Here is a 14,792-nt window from a genome sequence, read left to right as displayed (position 1 = left end):
CACAAATTATTCTGAAGTCTCAGAAGTCAATTTACAAAGCTTCAGATAAAAATTTTATGAAGGCAAATTTTTCTATGGCCCCTGCAGAAGAGTAATAACACAAAATTGTACCTCAAGAATGAGCACATGCATATCCTGAGATTGACTGCGATTTGAACACCAGAATGTTGAAGAGGCAGATGTGCTACACTCTTCCATGGATGTTAGTGTCATATTAATGAATTATTAAAATAAAGCAACATGTATTAACAATTTGGAAAGCTACAGTTCAGTTCTGTGTAAAATAATACTTTGACAATTCAGCTTTTATTAAATAGTGAAATAAACAAAATTCATCCTGTCAGCAGAATATATTTATATATTTTAAAACATGTATAAATCTGAATAATTATCAGTTCTTCAGATTAAATACCCATGCAATAATTGCCTTTCACATTAATATTAATTTTTTTTAGTAATTTTTATAACATTTTTAGCACTTTCCATTACATCTAATTTCAAGAAAATAGTTTTTACAATAAATGGGTCATAAAATGTAGGTCATTTTTATTTATGTATAGAATATTTATAATTGTTGTCAGTGTAAAAGGTTTTGTGATTTGGTCAATAACTCTCACATAACTCTAGACATAAAAGACACTACATAGATAGATATAATTATAGAGGTAACTCTACATTGATGTATCTTTTGGTTAACACCCAAGAGAACAAAAATCAATAAAAAAGAATGCAATTAATGCATACAAAGACACTGCAATGTCATTTGCATTTGCATTGTCATGTGACACTGCTATATGATTTTGCTTACAGCTTGAGCAATGCATTAACAATAGTATACCTAAATTTAGAGAACAGTTTAAAAAGCATAATTTAAAATAAATTACACACTAACAGCTGATACCAGGTTGAGAACAACTGCACCAGTCGCTGAAGATAAGGCCATAACTTTTTGAGGCAAATTAATACTAATAATTTTTTTCTTTGTTTGGCAAGTCATTTTAGGAAATATTAAGAAATTTTTTTACCAACCATCATAAAATCAAAGCAATTAAAAAGATCTATAATAATGCAGCTGTAGAAAATGAACAAAAAAAGAATAAGTTTTGAACATGTTAAAAAAGTTTGCAGTAGATATCAATTTTAGAAATTATAACTGATAATTTTCTCTTTTAATTAAAAATATATTATAATACTACAGTTAAAATTCAGTTTTTATTGAATACTGAATGATTTTTAATTAAAAAAATTATTGATTTTTTAATTTTTTTCCTGGTTTTTAGTGATTGACCAATCACTCAGACCAATGAGGATTTTATCTCATTAAAAATACATATTAATTTTTTCCAGTATAACAATACTTTACATTGTAAAATATTTTACAATATTAAAGTATTTTAATATGTATTAAAATATTTTTAATTGCTTCACTGCATGAGGTTTCTGCTGTTTAAATAAGAATTCACAAAGGCACTCAGTTACAGATTCCTTATCACTATTATTCATCAATGATATTTGCTTTTCATAATCAACTTGCTTTGGATAATACTTTGATAACTCACTTTAGTTATTAGGATAAAAAATTTGAACACAAGCCTAGTGAAGTGAAGTAAAGATAATGATTTTTAGAAATGACAAAAACACTCACTCAAGAAGAAGAAAATCCTTTTGCAAGGTTACTGGGAAAAGTAAAGAATAAAGTATTAACTTCATCAATAAGACAAATATGAACTGCAAATATGAACACTTTTAACACCCACTGAAATAAGATATTTCACTCTTACAGTGACCATTTCACTTTGTTCACCACAGGGATTGACGATTCAGTGAACTTCATTAATCTTAGAATGAGATGCTTTTAAGCACCTTAGGTGCTTTACATGAAAGATTGGAGCAAATACTCTTTTCGTTATTATTATATAATGCTTAAAAATGCATTATATAATTAAATTGCTTTTCAGCAGGGAAAATTCATACATTAAAAATTTAAAAAAATTGATAATACTAAAAGAAATATCATTTCCCAATTTTACAATTGGAAACCTATTCATAACTTTGTGATTAGAATAATTTGTTTCTATTTACATATCCTAATCAATCCCAATCAATTGTTTATCTAAACAGCATAGCGATTAAAATAAAATTAAAAGTCTATAAGCAAATTATATCCAATCATTAAGAGTTTTATACGAAATTCAAATCTTTGAACAGAGTGGAACCTGAGTAAATTGCATTCCTTCTCAAGACATATTTGGTTTTTTCCTCTTCTTACTACTTTTACATATTCTTGCAAACTCTTTACATAATCTGCAAACTCTTTCCTATTGTGATGCATGGGGCTGAAGTATGTTGTGTTGGATTTTTCAATCCCATTTTCCCAAAATTGTGGTCTCTTGCGTCAAACAGCATCTCTTACCTTACAAACATGCTTTAATAATCAAAAGGTGATAATAAAAAAAGACAGCATGACTCATTTGCTTCATGTTTGCTTGGCTTCTTTTGCCGCACAAAACTTGTTTTTTTCCATTGGGATGACTGTGCCTTTGTCTGAGGGTCATAACCATCTCATCACCGCTTATTTCATAAAATAAAAATCACTAACACCTTACAATGTCTTGCAAAACTTGAAGTTTGTAAAAAAACAATTTTGCTGCTAAGCACTGCATCAAGATCTGCTAAAATTGACTGCATCGAGCCATGAAATTTCACTTCAAGCTCGTTTTCATTATTATTCGATGATCATTCATCACAATCTGTCAAACTTTATGAATTTTTTCCCAATTTTTGCTGTTGGAGGTATACCAGAGTGTTATCACTTTCAACAGACATTTGGCCATTATGGGAATGGCAATACCAATCTAATTTTAGTCTTCTAATCTTCTTTATTGTCTCTCTACTTGGGTATTACAAAGTAGTAGAATTACAGTTTACAAGTTGAATTACAGATTCTTTGATCAACCAATAGTGATTTTGAACTGTAACAAAATGGTGGTCTCTCCCATACTGCAACTTGTTACTGCAATTAAAAATAAGTTTGTACTTCTTGATTACAACTCGTACGTTTGTTATTAGTTCATATCTTTTCTACAAAATTCTGAATCCATACTTCCCAACTATTTTAGCTTTCTTCAATTTCTTGTTCAGCAACTAAAGTATCCATTACTATTACTGTAATCATCATCCCCTAGTTCTCATCTCTTATTTGAAATTTATAATACTAAAGTTAGCTTAGAATTTAAATATATCCTGTCTTTATTACAATTCCTGTACTATATTTTCATTATTTGATTTTATGTTAAATCAAACTTCATGATAAGAATGCAATTTGTCTTTCAACATTTGAATTTTTAATTTGTATTTCAGGAAAATATATCTCAACTGTAAATTGAGACTTTTGCTGCTGTAAACAATTTATGTGTTGCTGTTTTACAGGATACAGTCCAGCCAGTTCCTCCCTTGCCAGACTAGATCAAATGTGCACAAGTTCTGTTGTTCAAGGAATCCTCAGCATGACTAGAGTCTGAGCTGAAGCCCCTGTAATCAAGATTATGAAGGGTCAAATTTGAGGAACAACATAATTAAGAGCTCTCAAAATTTCAGTGAAAATTTTCTGCATTGTATATTTCAACCTCTAAATAATTGTTAAAATCAATGAAAAATAAACTTTTTTAAATGTTTCTTCTTTTAGATTTGCTAAACAAAATTGTAAAAAAAAATGCTTTTGTTATCTGTTAAGTTTTACAAAATAATTTTACAATCTTCAATATTTTTGTATTTATTTACAATATTGAACTTTTTACTGAAAGAAAAGAAAACTTTTATAATGAATAATTAATTAAACTAGAATGTTTTTAAATTTAAATTTCTAGTTTCATATTCTATTCTCATTTTGATCCAGCTTAAATTTTAAAACAAACCTTTTAAAAATTATCAAGAAAAGTTTTAAAACAATTACCAAGAGAACCTAAATAATTTGTTTAGAAAAAACTATCCTCCAAGTAATTTATCATTCAGTTATCCTGGAGTAGTTTCACTAATTTGATTTTTAAAAGTAATCTCATCCTAATAACACCATATTAGAGTTAATAAATTTCAAGTTGAATTTATGGTTTTAAGGTGGAACAGTAAACTTTTTAAAATAAATTTACAATTTTTATTTATATATATACGTTTGTTGGAATTGTTTATACCATTGTAACAGTCAGATTCAGAACTATAAAGATCTGAATCTGAATAAATCTATATAATCTGAATGATTAAATTAGATTGGGTCACTAAGTTTTTTAAAAATATTTAATACTTTTGATTTTTTCTGAAAACAATTTTCATTGGTCATTAATTTTTTTGTAAACCAATTAAAAAAACCATGCACAAATATTAGAAAACCAGCAAACAAAACTTATTACAAATTGTGAGAATTATTAGAATTTATAAATTAGCACACAAAATACGAAAATATGAATAATGGTGGGAATTGTATGGTTCTATCAACTAAAATTGATAGGAAGTGTAAACAAAGAAAAGATAAAGTTAATTTTTAAAAAAACATGTTTACTATGTTATGCAGGAACTGGTGGCAGGAATCTTCAATTTTACAGAAGGAAAACATTTCAGGTAAGATTTTGGAATAGGGGAATTAAATCATGGGTGACAGTAGAGGATATTATATTCAGATATGAAAAATTGACCAGCAAGTTCTCAAAAAACAGAAATAAAGTAGTATAGATAACATCATATCTTCACAACTATTGTCTTTTTTATTAGTAGAACCGAATAAATTATAAATTAGCATGTAGAGCTGTGTAGAAATGAATCTCATATGCTGAAAATACTTGCTAGGATTATAATATAATCTGTAATGGAAGTGTATTAGATACCTACTACATAAAGTTTAAGGAAAATTTTTAAATGGGAGAACATTCTGGGTTCAGACCTTAAAAAGAATTAACCCAGATGAGGCAGGGTTAAGAATAACAAAACCACCTATATATGGAATTTGTTAAGTCTAGAAAAAATAATAGTGTGAGTAATAATAATATGAATATAAATTTTAATATCTGTACCGGAAGTAAAGAATAGAGAAGATGATTCAAGGATGTATTATAATCTGTCACTGTTACTTTTGAACATTTGTTGTAGAATCAATGAAGGAAAACACATGTGTTTACGCGCACACGAGTATGTATGTATATCCATAAATATGTATGGGTTGTATATCTCATGTTAGATGCTCCTCTGAGTAAATTGTTCTTTTTTCTACCAGTTTCATACACTTTTGTTCCACATTTTTTTTCTTTTGTAGATGAAGTCACATGTTGCAGTCAATGTTTAGAAAACAGCAATTTTTTCCTACAACAATTTTCCTACAGAAATTTGCAAACATTGCTTTATGATTAAATATTAACAGGTAATCACACACAGTGCTAACTAAATTATCTAAGGACTACAGTAAATGTAATTTGTTAATTTTTCAACACTCAAATCTGTAACAATTTATAAAAATCATTTTACTTGCATTGAAAACTTATTATCAGTAATATTTGCATTTACTTTGCAACACAATCACATTAACAAATGCATTAAGTATGGCCCTCTTGTTTTCTGCTTACATCTTTCTAAGGAATAGCTTTGCAAGCTATATTTAGAGATATCACAAATTATTTAAAATAATTTTAGATGAAAGTAAATCATTCAAAAAATATATTTTAAGAAATTTAGTTAATAATTATAAATGCTTCATTTAAAAAATTTTTATTTCTATATCCAGTATACATTATTTTCAATACAAGTTAGATGTTTAACATTTTAAAAAAATGTTATATTGTTTTAATTTTTTTAATTTTGAATAACTGTTAATGTATTTGACCAAATAAAAATTCCCTCAAAATACAAGCTACCCTCAGATTCAGAGAAGTGTATTTTACAAACTTATTTTTTAATGTAATTTATCTGTACTCAATCAAAACAAAACCCCTTTTCATTTTAATACTAGGACTGGGACCTCAATACTGGATGATACACTAAGAAGTACTGTAGTTCTGAAGTATATTGTACTGATTACTAGAGTTTACTTTTCAATGTCTTGAGATTAAAGAATTACCTGAAATAATTAACACTATTAAAAACAAAAAATAATGTAATTTTATAATTTTACATAAAAAAGAGAAAATTTATTACATCTTCAGTATTTTTTTTCTTAAGAGTGGTGTATGTTAAAAGTAGATTTCCTTTTTCCTAAAAACCATGTTACTATTAACCATGTTAATTAAAGACATGTTAATTAACCATGTTACTAAAGACATTTCTCTCAGTCTAAAACATTTATATAACACTAATTCTCTAAACCTGTTCTCTATTGAAGTAACATTTTTACTACAATCCTATCATTAAGAAGACAATTCACAATGACAGGTTTGCAAATCTTTTTGCAAAATTTATTTAATTGACAAAGTTTACCTACTTTCGAGGGAGAGTCAAGAATTTTTTTATAGTTTAGATTTTTTTATTGTATTAACAAAAATTTATAATTTCATCTAAAGAAATTTATAAAAGATTGTATCCTAAGAGAAATTTGTAGTAACTTATACATAGTACATTATATTCTACAAGAAAAGAATTGATAGAAGACAGTTTTGCCCTCATTTTTTGTACAATAGCATCAGTAAAACCATTTTATTATTTCTTTTATTTTCATAATTTTATTTTTATTATTTTTTTGGGGGGATGGGGATGGGGTTTTACTGAGCATCTAAAGTGGTCATTACCACTTAAAAAAAAAAAATCTTTCCCTCCCTAATAAAATAACTAGTTACCTTGTCAGAAGACTAGTCTTACCAGACAGATTATTTCTCAATGATCCGTCTGGCAAGAAATATATATCTGTCAAAAGAGGTGTGTAATAATCTGCAATTCTTAATCTTAATGAAAATGTGTCAAAAACCTGCAAAACTGACTACATTTGTATTACCAGTTGCCTTGGTTTACCTTTAAAACCATCATTTCTTCCTTCCTTTTCTTTCGTTTCCTTCCTTCATGCTCCTGATGGCCTCCACTTCTGTTTGCAGGTTGTCTGTGGCTTCAAAGATGGAATCTTCAGATCCTCTGTAATCATGAATGATATTGTGCTGCCAGTATCAGATAATGCAGAAATAAATGGTGCAGTAAGCATGCATCATGCATCAAGAGTAAGTTTGATGCAATTCCCATTAAGGTTATGTGGGGTGGCTGAAATGTTCACACCCCCTCTCTCTTTTAGAGAGGCTCCATTGCTTTCAGTGGTTCAATTGTTTGTTTCTTATCCAACACTTTATATCTTCACTCTTTTCCTTCTTAATTCCCTGTATGGTGATCTAAAGTTTAATACAAATTCTTTTGGATCAGGCTTCCTCTGGGCTATTGCTCAATTTTGAGATTTACATTGGTTTCTTTAATTGGTTGACTTTTCAGTTTCTTCCGACCACATTAGCTACAGAGCTGGTTTTCCTGACTGAGCAAAATTATTGCCTCATAGGCTGAAGTGAAAAGTACTGATGTACTTGTTGCCAGCCCCAGATGTGTTTAATCTCAGGATTGCTTTTTGTGCAGGGCATCATTATTTTTTATTTTTTATTCTTATTTTTAAGGACACTTACTTTAAATTAGGTACTGTGAATGTATAAAGATTTCAGCGTAAATAACCTATCCTTATTTTAAACCAAATAAAAAAATGTATGAGGGCTTAAACATTATACGTAAAAAAAACCTTGACCAAAATATTACAAAAAAATATACTGAAACTGAAAAAAGAACATTGTAATGCTGTCAGTAATAGTGAATGTGACTGGATAATATAAGCTGTGTAGTATCACACACCCTAATCATATTACTACTGTGTGCATATTGCTGTGTTCACAGTTAGGGGAGGCGAAGCCAAACATAAGTAAATAAAGTACTGAACTCAAAGTGATTTCATAATTGTTTCATATATTTTTCCAGAATAAAAGAAAATCTTTATTTTTCTGTCGTACTGGTTCTATCCATCCCAATAATTTCAAAATATATAATACAGAATTTCATGTTTATGAATGCAATGCAAATGAGTACACAGACTTTAAATTTAGTAAATAAACATCCATTTAATATGCATCCCATGGTTACTTTGGTTGAAGTGATAAAAATGATTTATAATATACAGCAGGATATCCCTTTTATTCTATGAATACATTTTACAATTCATTCAATCTCATCTAATGTTACTGCATCAGGTTAATATTACTTTTTATTTCAGCTTAAATAGCTGGAATAAAAAGTAATATATACTCACAAATTCAGTCTGTACTCTAGCTCAGTTGTTTTTACTTCAAATGACATTGTAAATATTTGGCTGAATAGTTTTGTAAAGATAACCTAGCCCCCCAACAAAAAAATTTTGTAATATGAAAAGAAATATTAAAGATATGAAAGTATCATGAAAAAATTGTTCAAGGCATTGACAAAATAAAACTGAAATATTTATATTTTGAATTCTAAGTCATTTATTTTGCTTTGTCATGCATTTTAAAATTTATTTTCATTAATTGTGGCAATTTTTAATGTAATCTAACAGTTACTTTAAGACTTATAAACAAGACTGTTAAATATCCTTATGCAGTATTATAATGTTCATAATTCTGTTTAGCATAGTATGAATTTTGGTTTTTATTTTAACATCAATCGAACAGGCTAAGGAAGTAATGTTTACATTTACTTGACAGTTGTTTACTTCAGTGTTGCAGGAATATATATTTTAACACCACCTCAATCTCAATTATACAGATGATTAATAAGTATCAAGTCAACAGACGACAATGGACATTTTTCATAGGATCATTTACATTACACATTACATTAATTTGATGTTTAATATTAACCCAGACTTTCTTTAAGCTGTGATGGATCTAAAGCATTCAAATACCATTAAAGAACTAGTCAGAATTTCTCTCCAAAGAGAACATTGATACTTATACTTAGTTCCTGTGCTGAACAGAATGAATGTGTGCATATTACTGTTTTCACAGTTGGTGGGGTTGGCTTGCTGATGTGAAGCAATATTTGGTCTTTTAAAAAGGAAAAAGCAAGCTTGGAATGGATAAGCTTATTTTTGGAAATTGCTATACCAATTTCAAAAATCACATCATTGAGCTTCCAGTAACTTATAATTGCAGGACTAGTAAATTGCCCAGAATGTCATTGTTAACAGAGGAGAGAGTATTGTGAGAGTTATTTAAGGAACTGTGAAGCAGAATGTAATGAACTGTAAGCAGAAGTTTATTTTTTTGATATCATTTACAAAATGACATTATACTTCACAGAACATCCACAGGATATTAAGTGGACAATAATGTAATTCACAAATAAGAATGTTTATTTTAACAATTACCTTCAAATCATATTTATGTAATTACAATGTTAATTACACTTTTTGAAAATACATTTAAAACTGATCACTTTTTTTTGTTTACATAATTTAAACAATTTTTGATGAATTTTTTTATGGTGTAAGTACCGTACATTTTAATAGTAGAAGAAATCTTGGAACAAGAAAAAAATCTTGTTTTTGGAAGACTTCTAACATCTAAATTGAAAAAAAACAAGACTAAAAACAAGAGTTTTCTTTTAGCATAATAAAGATGATAAACTGATGACATTTAGTTGGTTAGTAATGAAAGGAATGATAGAAGTGGTTTCAGTATTGATTATAATGAACAGCCAATTTAAACAAATTTAAAATTATTGCCAGTTCAGTGTGGTGTGGTTTAAGGGGACTGAAAAACCACAGGGTATTTTATAATCTTGGAATTTTCATAATATAAATGCAAAGAAAAAACAATTTTAAGTTTACATAACTAATTCACCCAATTATTTCAAATAATACAAAATATCCCTAGAAGAATATTTCAAGCTAATTATTGCTCACAGACTATATATTACTGCAATTAAAGGATAATAAAACAATTTTTTAATGTTGAAAATTTAATATATTCTATTTTATATACTAGTAATTTCACATATTTTTAATACAAAACAGTCCTAATTTTTTTTCAGCTGTAACTTTTTATATCATTCCTCACAAACAATATTATTGCAATAACACTAATTATACAATAGAACTGAATTTCTTAAATCTTTACTTACTTTGACCCTCTTGTGACTGTAGTTCTTTAAACATATTTACTGCTCTTTCAGTAGCACCCAAACACTTCAAGAATTGGATTTGTTCTTCAGATGTAAAATCTGGAGGCATTTTACCTTTATAGCACTCGACCTATAAAAAACAGTAAAGGGATTTTGAATTTTACAATGATTAATATATCAAACTAACAATGTCTGGTCGCTTTTTTTTTTTTGAAAAATATTATCCTAGAATAACTTATATCGTTCCCATTATATGAGTATTATAATTCATAAAACTAACTATTTCTTAACCTTTACTTTTTGTTCAAATTTTTTTTTTTCAAATGAAAAAAATAAATACTTTCAATGGGGCAACTCCCTTGCCTATGCATGGAGAACATGTCCAAGAAAGATGTAAAAGAAGATCTGGTTGATTGTTCTTTCCTCATAACGTATGATTACAATATGATTAGGAGAACAAGCAGGAGAGACTTCTAATATTGGAAACTAAGTCCACAGGAACTTTATTGAAGAATAAATGAGATGTAATGAATTTTGTAACTCAAATCTCCTGAATAATATTCTTTAATGAGTATCCTTTAATTCTCCACCTTAATATCCTTCACATGTAATGAGATCTGTATTCCTCATAACATGGGATACATATATGAAGGATAAACATGATAAATATATCCCTCATATGTAATATGAGGGATATATATTTAAAATGTATTTTAATAACTACGGTTAGTCTTTTACAACTTAGAGAAATTGTAAAATTATCCATCCACCAAACATTTTATGAATGTTTGTTTCAGGGTCAATCCCCAACAACCACTTAAATTTTTAATTTTTATTTTGAAAGTTGGTACCAAATTAATAATAAAACCAACAAAAAACAAATTTTGTGCTAACTTCAACTTCAATGTTTCCATATGAAAAATATCCATTTCAGAAATGCACACCGAGTTAAGAAACCCATGTAAAAATAAAAATAAAATAAAATAAAAAAAATAAAAATTGAATTTAGAGAAATGTAATTAAGAAAGTGCTATCAAACATGAGAAATTCTTTGGAATTTTGATAATACATGATTACTTTTTATCTTCCAACTAGTTTTTTGTATTTTTATGTGAAAATACATAGATGATATTAGGTAAAATCTGCTATTAAGCATTGATTAAAAAAAACTTAATATAATAATTGGCACTTATAATCAGCTATATTATTAATTATAGTTAATTATAGTTCTCAAGTATCTTAAACTGGCATTGGAAGCAAGCCAATAAGTAATTGTGCTTTTAAGTACAGCACTTTTGTTTCAAATCGTTAACTTTGTGCTGTGAGGGTATGTGAGATTTAAATTTTTCATAGAATTATTTTCATATCTGTATTTATAATACTGAGCTGCTCAGTTTTTTCTAGTCTTTTGCTCTTTAATGGGAATATTAAATATGTTTAAATAGCTCTTCATGCAATTAAATCACTGAAAAAACATCCCTTCACAAATGAGAAGTATAAATTTATAACTACAGATACATTCACAAGTCTTCTGGTTGTCCCATGCAACATTGTTAACATTCATAGACATTTTACTTTCATTAAAAGCCTACCAAGATTAACTAGAAGGAATAAAGTATTTTAGCTGCAGTGGATAACACAAACCCACTTGCACAAATTTTTTAACAAACAGAATAAACCCAAATCATTAATAACCACACCAAAAATACTGCCTAAAAACACTGCAGCGCAAGCTAAATAGCAAATGTAGCTTGCAAAACCATGTAAAAAATACATATAGTTTGATAAAAACAATTCAAATTTATCTAGGGTCTACAAATTTAATAAGTTCATGATACATAGAACATGTAAAAACACCAAATCTTAACTCAATCCATGTTTGCCTGAAAATTGTGGCATATAGTAACAATAAGTTAATGAATAAAAAAAAACCAGTTGATAAATAACTTCAGAATGGGTAGTATATGCTACTCCATATAAATAAAACAGAACTTGCCCAGTAGATCAGGTACACAGCAGCATCACAAAGTCATACATGAAAATCTCAAATACACACAAAAACAACACTTTAATGTACAAACACAATTTTTTCACTCACTTTTTAATTCTTCACAAACAAAAATTAATACTTCAAAATTTAATCCAACATCAGCATTATATTCACCAATATACCACTCGCCATTCCCAGCACCATCCTCTCTGTCTGTACCCTTTCCACAATATCACTAAGTTTACTACCATTTATTTTGAATTATGTTTTCACACAAACTTTCATTAGCAAAATTCCCAAAAAGTAGAATAAAAATTAACTGTCACACTTGCTAAGATACAATCTATATGAAAATGCAGTTCCTTACATTCCAACATTATAATTGTATAAAACATTAGCATTCAATTTAAAAATTTAATTTCTAAGACATACATAAATACATACAACAAATTTTAATACCTTTCAAGAAATTTTGATTGCAGTTGTTTAGAAGGATGGCCAGTTAGTATGTACTAATGGGAGAGTATTACAAATTTGAACTGAGAAATATGTTCTTAGCTAGATAGACCATTAATGCAGGTTCTGAAGTCAATTTTGAGATTCTAACAAATCTCCAATAGGAATTATACCCAAGAAACCTCTGAATGAAAGAAAAATATTACAATTCTACAACAGAGGTTGGCAAATCTGGCATGATAAGATATAATAAAAAAAAGAAAATTAGCCAGGCAGTCATTTCAAAAATAACAATTTTTTGTTAAAAATAAATTATGAGAAATAAAATAAAGAAAATTAATACAAAATAAAAATAAAATAAATTCATTTCATCCAACCTCTAAAGAGAAATAAATGTAATACACTATGCAATATGCTACTGCATATGTTGTAAAATGCTACTGTAGGTTTGAATCTACTTACCTCTGCTCTAGCCTTTTCATTTTCTTCTGCTTCATATTTGTCATTAGCCAACTTTTCATAATACAATGCTTCTCTCTCAAAGTCTTCTGCCTACAATATAACAATTTAATAATTAAAACAAGTCATCCCAAAAAATCGCAGGGTCGGGAAGGACCTGCGACGGAAAAATCCAGGTGGGGTTTACCATCGGAAGGATAGGAGCAGAGAGATAGCAGAAAAGGTAAGCAAAAATTATTTTTGCTTACCTCAGTGAAAATTGTTGAAAAACTTTTTAACAAGTCCTTGTTTTTACTGCTGTTAGCAGTGACATCACGACTTATTTCCCTGTCTATTCGACTTAGAATATTTTTTCTCTAACCTCCATAACTTACACACTGGTTATATGTGAAAAACTAATGCACACAGAAAAATCGAAATTATGGTACAATCCGTAATACAAAAAACATGAAACTTTTATTAAACGTTATCTCAATAAACTACACTACTTTTCCTATTTAAAATCCACAAAAAACTGTCAAAATAACCCACTAGAATGCAGAGCGCAGACAAACAACCTCTTGGTATGAGCTTCTTTATTCAACTATCAAACTACCCTTACTCCCTTCTTTGACCCTCCAAACCTAGGCTTGTGGGATGTCAAGAATTTGACACAGAAGATGCAGTGCAGGTCAATCCCCATAACCCATCGGGTTGGTCTAGTGGTTAACACGTCTTCCCAAAAATCAGCTGATTTGGAAGTCAAAAGTTACACCAAAGAACACCGGTATCCACGATCTAGTATTCAAATCCATGTAAAAATATCTGGCTTTACTAGGACTTGAACGCTGGAACTCTAAACTTCCAAATCAGCTGATTTGGGAAGACGCATCACCACTAGACCAACCCAGTTTGGTTGGTTTCTTGTTACCTATGACATCTGTTTGCAGTGTCAACATTTCTTCAGATATCCCAGTAATATCACTGGTTGTATACTTGTGGTATACAAATGTTTATTTTATTGAAGACTCAGTTTCCTTTAACAATCACAAGAAGTAGTTTTAGGTTTACGATTAAATTAAAATTTACTGAATCTATTCTAAGTTTTGAATGAGTAGGAGGAATGGTAGAGAAATTTGTTTCCTGAAAAATTTTGCAGTTACAAGTTAATATATTCTACATTAGTTAATAATATTGTAGATTGCTAATATTTTACATTTAAACAAAAAAATTTCTTTAATAAAAATCATACATACTGTCATTTCCAGTCTATTACATGGCTGACACGCTGCTGGTGAAATTTTCAGGTCTGCAGGAGAATAACAAGTTTTACAGCTCATTGCATCTTCACGTGGTCCACGGAATGGTTTAATTTTTCCTGTGTAACCTGGACCAGGGTACGGCCTATTAGTAATATACTCTTGTAATTTCGATCGCAAAGTATCCTTTGAAACAAAAAAAATTTTTTTCACCAAGTACTCTTCAAATGTTCATAAATAAAAAGATGCAGAAAATTCAGCTTTGTGAACAGCAAATAGATTATCAGTTTCAAGTATGTTTTTAAAAAAATTACTACATCTAATTAATCTTCAATTACATTAATAATGCTAGCTGGAATATTCTTAAAAAAGGCAATACCCATATGTTAACTCACCAGTTATGTCGACTCATACTGTAACCAATCAAAGAAAACTATTACTAAATTAACTCTGAATATTATAGTATTATAAGGTTAAGGATGCAAATATGTTCATGGATA

At 28.6% G+C, this 14,792-nt stretch overlaps 1 protein-coding gene across 3 annotated transcripts in view; it reads right to left on the bottom strand.

Annotated features, from left to right (window-relative positions):
* LOC142327756 (uncharacterized) overlaps positions 1 to 14,792 on the bottom strand; it is a 112,071-nt gene that overhangs the window by 34,153 nt on the left and 63,126 nt on the right. For all 3 annotated transcript variants that reach the window (XR_012757086.1, XR_012757111.1, XM_075371136.1), the window contains exons 12-14: positions 14,290 to 14,478; positions 13,058 to 13,147; positions 10,150 to 10,279 (exon numbers count right to left, since the gene is read on the bottom strand). Coding sequence is in view for 1 of the 3 variants with exons in the window: in XM_075371136.1 (XP_075227251.1) it covers positions 10,150 to 10,279; positions 13,058 to 13,147; positions 14,290 to 14,478 (409 nt within the window). In the remaining 2 variants the exon portion in view is untranslated. The remainder of the gene's footprint in view (positions 1 to 10,149; positions 10,280 to 13,057; positions 13,148 to 14,289; positions 14,479 to 14,792) is intronic.

The sequence above is a fragment of the Lycorma delicatula genome, chromosome 1 (assembly GCF_047948215.1).
Source record: "Lycorma delicatula isolate Av1 chromosome 1, ASM4794821v1, whole genome shotgun sequence".
Lineage (NCBI taxonomy): Eukaryota > Metazoa > Arthropoda > Insecta > Hemiptera > Fulgoridae > Lycorma > Lycorma delicatula.
The sequence above is the reverse complement of the archived record's forward strand: the minus strand, read 5'-3'. Positions and strand labels throughout refer to the sequence as shown.